This window comes from Malaclemys terrapin, chromosome 10 (assembly GCF_027887155.1).
Source record: "Malaclemys terrapin pileata isolate rMalTer1 chromosome 10, rMalTer1.hap1, whole genome shotgun sequence".
NCBI classification, from domain to species: domain Eukaryota; kingdom Metazoa; phylum Chordata; order Testudines; family Emydidae; genus Malaclemys; species Malaclemys terrapin.
The window spans coordinates 52,026,764-52,035,561 of record NC_071514.1 but is presented as its reverse complement, the minus strand read 5'-3'; the positions used below and the strand labels follow the sequence as shown (position 1 = coordinate 52,035,561).

At 46.0% G+C, this 8,798-nt stretch overlaps 1 protein-coding gene across 1 annotated transcript in view; it reads left to right on the top strand.

The window, feature by feature from the left end:
- Positions 1 to 7,005: 7,005 nt before the first annotated feature.
- RAB11FIP3 (RAB11 family interacting protein 3) overlaps positions 7,006 to 8,798 on the top strand; it is a 182,777-nt gene continuing 180,984 nt past the window's right edge. The window contains exon 1 of the mRNA XM_054041483.1: positions 7,006 to 8,673. Coding sequence (XP_053897458.1) covers positions 7,675 to 8,673 — 999 coding nt within the window. The 5' untranslated portion in view covers positions 7,006 to 7,674. The remainder of the gene's footprint in view (positions 8,674 to 8,798) is intronic.

Genomic DNA, 8,798 nt, shown 5'->3' with positions numbered 1-8,798 from the left:
TGAAATCTTTCACCATCGAAAACATACCCACGACATTCTTGAATGGCAAGGTTAAGGGAATGTGCAGCACAGTGCACAAATTCCACTCTTGGTTTTTGATCCTTCACTCTGGCTTGGACTCCAGTAAATTTGCCGGACACATTACTGGCTCCATCGTAACACTGCCCCGACAATCAGAAAAGTGTATCTTCCACAATTTTGAAGAGAAGCAGTATCCATTGCGTCAGTTTGGTAAAACCCAATAAACTCAAATCTTCCAGTCTTCACTAGAAAAGAACCTTAAAGAAAAACTTACTTGTTCTTTTCTTGACAAATCGGTAGTCCCATCCATTACAATGGCATAAAACTTAGAAGCCTTTATCTTTTTCACAATTTTTCTTAGCACCACCACTGCCATCATTTAGATTATTTCATTAATAACCTCATGTGACAGCCACTTGTATTTTGTGCGATTTGAGCCACTGTCTCAGAATCTGTACTGCATAGCAACAAGAGCTACATCAAATTTGAATCACTCTCATTATGTTCACGTAATGCTATTCCTTGTTGAGCTAGGTACTGAACACTGGTAAAAATGTTGTGCAGTGCAATCCTAGCTAATTATGATTCTTTTCTGCAACTGGCTGACATTAGTGCAGAAACATTTACCTGGTATGCTGCTCTGCAATCAACCTCTACCCCGATATAACGCTGTCCTCAGGAGCCAAAAATTTTTACTGCGTTATAGGTGAAACCGCGTTATATCGAATTTGCTTTGATCCGCCGGAGTGCGCAGCCCCTCCCCCAGCCCGAGCACTGCTTTACCGCGTTATATCTGAATTCGTGTTATATCGGGTTGCGTTATATTGGGGTAGAGGTGTACTTCATTACCGCTTCCTTGTGACAGGATTTTTCGTGTGATGTAAAACCACCCAATGCGTCTCCAATCTTGAAATCCAGACAAAATAAATGTTGGTTCGGCCTTCGTAGAAAATATTAAGATCTTCTTTTCAGAACAGTTTTTGCAGACTGAGCAAAAAGCTCTGTTTAATTTGCTATTGTACTCCAACCACTTAAATCTTGATAGCCAAGATTGCTGAGAACTCCTTTTCTTATCTTGTAGATTTGCCGCATCTTTCTTTTGTATAACTTCAGTTTGAAAGCTGGGTGTCGAACTCAGGCCGTCAGTTGATTAATTACCCTTTTCGTCTTTTTCTCTGGGTAACTTTATTAAGAATGTATCCATTGTTGATTACTAGTGGTCCTACAAATCAAGAATTTGTTGCTGGGATAAAATGAAGCTACAACGCACTGGCGCCACAAGATTACAAGGGTCAATTAAAAGTGGAAAGTCAGAAGCAGCACTCGCCTGCTTCAATATATTATATTTTGTTGTACCTGTTGTAACGAAGTGGGAATGTTCTTAATGTTTTCTCTGAATACTGCTATATCACGGTAAACTGCTGTGTGGATGCTCTTATTTTGGAATAAGAGTGGCATTTATTTGTTTAGCTTAAACTTCTTTCAAATGAACAAAACTATAATATACTGGAATATGACTTTACACAAGGGGTAATACCAGCATAACTATAGTGCTTTAAAATTCACACCTTAGATTCTACCAGTATAACTTTGCTGCATAGATAATCCCTTAAATGCATGTATAACTTTACTTGTGAGAACTAGTCCTGTGCAGAAAAGTTACTCGTGTACATAAGGGTTTGAGGCCTCTACATTTAATAACTAATTCAATAAAAATTCATAGCAAACTATATTTTTACCTAATGAAGCACGATTCCTCACTTCAAGGTGCATTTTCCCCTCTTGTGCACAAGTACCCTTCTGTAAAATGGGTGTTGTGAAGATTAAGCAAGACCCTGTTCTTTTATCATTGAAGGCATTGGGAAGCACACTCTCTGCCCTGACATTTAATATTTGAGATCCTTACATGAAAAGGCACTTCAGAAGTGAAGTGTAGTTATTGGCTATCCCAGAGCAATGAATTAATAATATAAATTAATAGTACTTTGTCAATCGATGCTCAACATCTTAAATTTAATTCTTGATGTAATTATTGATGCTAAATGATTAATACTTGGCTAAGCTGAACCAATTATGTTGACAAAATACATATTTTTGATAGTGGTGCTGGCATGATGCTCACATCTTTAATGATGATGCAGTCTCACATGGATGTTGAAGTATGAGGATTCAGCTCAGACCAATGTGAGTATTGCAAATATCATCTCATGGGACAGATAAAAATGTCCATGACCATTGCAGGCTATTGTAGCCTTGCTTCGTGCAGTTCATTTTTTCACATATGGTGTTAATATGCCTTGCTTCAAAGAGGTTAACGGCAATGTGCCAATTCTGTCCCTACCTTACTCTGTCAGGGGCTGATGCTGCCTAATTGCTGGGATCAACCTGACAGTGACATGCTTTCAAGTTTGACTTCAGTGCGTCTTTATATCGTTTATACCTGCCACCAGAAGGGTGGGTGCCTTGTTTTAGCTGATCATAAAATATGGTTTGAGATGGCTATACGAACAAGATGCCCAGGCAATCTTGACTGCTGGCACTAAACATTAAAAAGGTTGTAGAGCAGTTTTTAAACTAGGAGATGGGGGAAAGCCGACTGCTGCAGAGGAGCATGTGGATCAGAAAGAGACTTCTCTTAGAGGAGAGTCTATTGATAGAGATTCTCTAGGTTATAGTCAGGAACAGAGGATGGAAGAGGATAATGTAAGGGCCAGATCAGATGAGAAACATTCACATAAAGAATCTGACACATCAGAAAAGGGCAGACAAATAAACAGTGACAAGTTTTTAAAGTGCTTATACACAAATGCTAGAAGTCTAAATAATAAGATGGGTGAACTAGAGTGCCTCGTGATAAAGGAGGATATTGATATAATAGGCATCACAGAAACCTGGTGGACTGAGGACAATCAATGGGACACAATCATTCTGGGGTACAAAATATATCGGAAGGACAGAACAGGTCGTGCCGGGGGGTGGGGACTGGCACTATATATGAAAGAAAATGTAGAATCAAATGAAGTAAAAATCCTAAGTGAATCCACATGTTCCATAGAATCTCTATGGATAGTAATTTCATGCTCTAATAAGAATATAACATTAGGGATCTATTATCGACCACCTGACCAGGACAGTGATCGTGATGATGAAATGCTAAGGGAAATTAGAGAGGCTATCAAAATTAAGAACTCAATAATAGGGGGGGATTTCAATTATCCCCATATTGACTGGGAACATGTCATCTCAGGATGAAATGCAGAGACAAAATTTCTTGATACTTTAAATGACTGCTTCTTGGAGCAGCTGGTACGGGAACCCACAAGGGAAGAGGCAACTCTAGATTTAGTCCTGAGTGGAGCACAGGAGCTGGTCCAAGAGGTAATAATAACAGGACTGCTTGGAAATAGTGACCATAATATAATAACATTTAACATCCCTGTCATGGGAAGAACATCTCAACAGCCCAACACTGGCATTTAATTTCTAAAGGGGGAACTATGCAAAAATGAGGGGGTTAGTTAAACAGAAATTAAAAGGTACAGTGACAAAAGTGAAATCCCTGCAAGCTGCATGGGTGTTTTTTAAAGACACCATAATAGAGGCCCACCTTCAATATATACCCCAAATTAAGAAACACGGTAAAAAAACTAAAAAAAGAGCCACCATGGCTTAACAACCATGCAAAAGAAGCAGTAAGAGATAAAAAGACTTCCTTTAAAAAGTGGAAGTCAAATCCTAGCAAGGTAAATAGAAAGGAGCATAAACACTGCCAAATTAAGTGTAAAAATGTAATAAGAAGAGCCAAAGAGGAGTCTGAAGAATGGCTAGCCAAAAACTCAAAAGGTAATAACAAAATGTTTTTTAAGTACATCAGAAGCAGGAAGCCTGCTAAACAACCAGTGGGGCCACTTGATGATAGAGGTAGAAAAGGAGCGCTTAAAGACGATAAAGTCATTGCGGAGAAACTAAACGAATTCTTTGCTTCAGTCTTCACGGCTGAGGATGTTAGGGAGATTCCCAAACCTGAGCCAGCTTTTGTAGGTGACAAATCTGAGGAACTGTCATAGATTGAAGTGTCACAAGAGGAGGTTTTGGAATTAATTGATAAACTTAACATTAACAAGTCACCGGGACCAAATGGCATTCACCCAAGAATTCTGAAAAAACTCAAATGTGAAATTGCAGAACTATTACCTAGGGTTTGTAACCTGTCCTTTAAATCGGCTTCTCTACCCAATGACTGGAAGATAGCTAATGTAATGCCAATATTTAAAAATGGCTCTAGAGGTGATCCCGGCAATTACAGACCGGTAAGTCTAACGTCGGCACTGGGCAAATTAATCGAAACAATAGTAAAGAATAAAATTGTCAAGACACATAGAAGAACATAAATTGTTGGGCAAAAGTCAACATGGTTTCTCTAAAGGGAAATCGTGTCTTACTAATCTATTAGAATTCTTTGAAGGGGTCAACAAACATGTGGACAAGGGGGATCCAGTGGACATAGTGTACTTAGATTTCCAGAAAGCCTTTGACAAGGTCCTTCACCAAAGGCTCTTATGTAAATTAAATTGTCATGGGATAAAAGGGAAGGTCCTTTCATGGATTGAGAACTGGTTAAAAGACAGGGAACAAAGGGTAGGAATTAATAGTAAATTCTCAGAATAGAGAGGGGTAACTAGTGGTGTTCCCCAAGGGTCAGTCTTAGGATCAATCCTATTCAACATATTCATAAATGATCTGGAGAAAGGGGTAAAAAGTGAGGTGGCAAAGTTTGCAGATGATACTAAACTGCTCAAGATAGTTAAGACCAAAGCAGACTGTGAAGAACTTCAAAAAGATCTCACAAGACTAAGTGACTGGGCAACAAAATGGCAAATGAAATTTAATGTGGATAAATGTAAAGAAATGCAAATTGGAAAAAATAACCTCAACTATACATACAATATGATGGGGGCTAATTTAGCTACAACAAATCAGGAAAAAGATCTTGGAGTCATTGTGGATAGTTCTCTGAAGATGTCCACGCAGTGTGCAGCGGCAGTCAAAAAAGCAAACAGGATATTAGGAATCATTAAAAAGGGAATAAGACAGAGAATATATTATTGCCCTTATATAAATTGATGGTATGTCCACATCTTGAATACTGCGTACAGATGTGGTCTCCTCATCTCAAAAAGGATATACTGGCACTACCATTTAAGACTGCAAACTGCCCTAAGAGAGAGTGCATACGGAACCGATCAAGTTGCTTAATGTGGCAATGATGTGTTGTCTATGTCTTGCCCATGTCTCACGGCTGCCTGAGAGACATTTAGCTTTATGCTTCATAGAATCATCATAGAATATCAGGGTTGGAAGGGACCTCAGGACCAATCCCCAGACAGATTTTTACCCCAGTTCCCTAAATGGCCCCCTCAAGGATTGAACTCACAACCCTGGGTTTAGCAGGCCAATGCTCAAACCATGCATTTGCATAGGTGATCGGACAGCATTCCAAAAGCCAGAGCTGGCCTTGGCTATGAGGGGTAACCTCATCATCAGCTGTGGCATGCTGTAAGAGTTCCTTCATGCTTACCATCTAAAATGAGGATTATTAATAAATAACACCCAAGTAATAACAGTGGCGGTGTTTAGACAGCGCTTACCACAATAGGGTCTTGCTTCATGAGTGGTGCTCCCAGGTGTTACACAAATACAAATATTTAATTATTTGTTTGGTGCTCAAATACTTTGAGACCAATCCTGCAGACGCTAATTACAGAGAGGAAAGCTTCATAACACAAGGAGCCCCACTGAAGTCACATTGTAGGCTATGGGCCAATGGTCTCAACATTTTCTATCCCAGGTCCCTCCCCATCTAGGTGGGATGTCAAGAGAAGCTCTGTGTCCCCCCTAGCACTCTGAGAGGAGCAGGGTGGTTGTTCCCCCAGGGCACTTGTCAGGAAGCTATTCTATGTCCATCACTGCTGTTGCTAGTATTAACTCCTGCTGATCAATTACTGTTCTTTGACGTTTATATTTCTGAATAAATCATCACCATTCACGTTGCACTTCATGCAATGCCTGCCCAGCTCCTCCTGCAGCAGGTCAGTTATTAGGCTGTTCGGCTAGTTCAGCATCAGAGAGCAGGAGCTGCTGGCAGCTCGCAGGGGAGTGTCAGCGCTCAGACAGCTTCCAGCCCGTGCTACCCTGCGGACGCGCTGCGGGCTGCTCTGTGCCAGGCAATGCACCAGCGAGGTGCGGTCTCCCTGCGCCCCACCCCGCGCACAGCGAACGCTTCGCACCCACGCGCGGCTCTGCAGAGCGCAGCGCGAGCCTGGGCGAAGGCTGCTGGCACCTTAACTGTTCCCGCCTCCGACCCCGCGCACGCGCACCAGCTCTGCTGCCGGCGGAGACAGGAAGGTCCTCGCGCCGTGCCCTGGTTGGGAGGGGTGAGAATGACGGGGGAGTGACATCATCGCTCTAGTTACTGCGGCGGCTAGGCAGGGTAGGGCTGGATTGAGCGATTCACGGTGAACGGGCAGTGCTGGTGTTAAACGGGCGGGCGGCGGGTTTGTTTCACGGCGCCACCGACCTGCCTCTTTCCCAGGCTTGGGAGAAACCATCAAAAAGAATCTCAGCTAGGGAAGGGGCGCACAGACACACACAGCTACCCCCCACCCCAGAGCCCGCGGGGGGGGGGGGGCGGCACAGACACACACAGCTACCCCCCAGCCCAGAGCCCGCGGGGGGGGGGGGGCGGCACAGACACACACACACACACAGCTACCCCCAGCCCAGAGCCCCGCGGGTGACCACACGGACACACACAGCTCCCCACACCAGCAGGCCTGGGACGCCCGCTCGGAGGCGAACACAGTCCCGCCCCTGTCGCCGGGCGCGGGAGGAGCCTAAGCCCGGAGACACAAAGCCCTCCCCGGGCTGCAGGCGGAGCCAGGCCGGCCAACGCGGAGATCGGCCCGCCCAGCCGGCTGCCAGAGCAGAGGCTGTAGCCAGCCGCAGGCGGGAGCCCTCGGAGCTGGGGAGCAGGACCCCTAACGCCCCCGCACTCTCCCCGGCCGCCGGGGGAGCCCAGGTCCCGGAGTAGCTCGAAGGGCGCAGCCTGCGCTCCGGGCCACAAGAAGGGCCGGGAGCACAGCCCGGTGCTGCAGCACAGCCCGCCTCTGTCCCCCGTTAGCCCGGGGATGCCGGAGCAGCAGGTCCTCCGTGAGCTGGTGGCTTAGCAGCACCATCCTTTGCAGGGGACGCCGCCGGTTCTTTGGCGGGGGCAGCCCTGGGGTGCGGGCTGAGCCCGGGCTGCAGGCTTTGTCGGACAGCCATCAAGGCGCCTTCGATTTGTGCGTGGCTGCGATTGCCTTTTCCTCCCCATTGGGATTCCTTTAGCTGCTGCCCCGCCGCCGCCGCCTCCTGGGATGTGAGGCCGGAGGGATGGAGAAGATGGATGCAGGCAAATGGCAGCAGCGCATCTCCCGTTTGCAGAGGAGGCTCCCAGGAGCCGCAGCAATGCAGCGGTTCTGTGGTGGGCTCTCCGGGAGACCCGAGCTCTGCCGCGGGGAGACGGCAGGGCAGTGATCGCTCACAAACCCAGCCCTTTGTGTCTAGGAGGGTCTGAGCAGCCGCTGTGATTTGTATTAAATTCATTTTTTTCTGATGAAAATGGAGCCGGATTTGTTAATGACTCTCTCAGACCCAGGGAGCAAATCGGAGCGGGCATCGCTGCTGACTCTGTTTGCCGAGCAGAATGGGAGGTATCTCATCATGGAGCAGAGAGGGCAGCTGCCTAGCCCAGACCTGGTACTGGTCCCCAGAGAGACGCCCCCGGACGCCCCTTTGTTCCTGGGGCCCTCTTTACAAGAGATGGAGAGCGGGCCAGTGGTGCTAGAGCAGGTTTTGGGGGAGATGAAGCTATCCAGGCTAGATCCTACGCTGTTCTCAGATAGGCCCATTGAGTATTTATACCGCATGGAAAAGCAGGAGAACGGCCTCTTGGACCAAGACACGACCGACCCAATCAGCGACCTGGAACAAGAGTCAGGTGCAGGTGATAATCATCATGGTTGCCCCCAGAGTGATTTTGATTTGAACCTTTCTCTGGTGCAGGGTGCACTGGCCTCTGCTCAGATCACAGATTTGGAGGAGCAGTTCTTCTCTCTTGTGCTGGACCAGGCTGTTTCTTCTCCTTTTCGGGATTTACAACTCAGGAGTGCTGGGCTAAGTCCAGAGGATTCAAACAAGGGAGAAAGCTTTCCTGAAAGCAGCGAAATCCTGCAAGCAGAAGGGGAGTTTTACTTAAGAATGGAGACCTCCCAGGAGGAGAACCACTCTGAAGGACTCACTCCCACTTCCCCTTGGACTAAAGACACAGAAGATTACATATCCCAAAGCTGCCAGGAGACACTTTCCTTAAGTACCCAGGATTTGTCCCAGATTGACAAGGACATGGACCTCTTCCCCACTTTCCATTCCTCTAGCAACCTGAGCCAGCCCCCGGAGTTTGCCCAGCCTGATTCCATAACTAATGACTCTCCAGGCTGTCAAGAAGAGGAGCCCCGTCTCCGAGCTGTGTTTGATGCCCTAGACCGAGATGGGGATGGCTTTGTGCGGATAGAGGAGTTTGTTCAGTTTGCTACAGTTTATGGCGCAGAACAGGTAAAATTAATTTATCATCTGTATTTCACTTAGGCCGAGGTGCCTGTGAATGGTTACTCTTTTCACTCCTGCTAAGGAACACTCTGTTCTGTTGTTCAGGTATGTTTCTCTTTTGTGCATAAAAA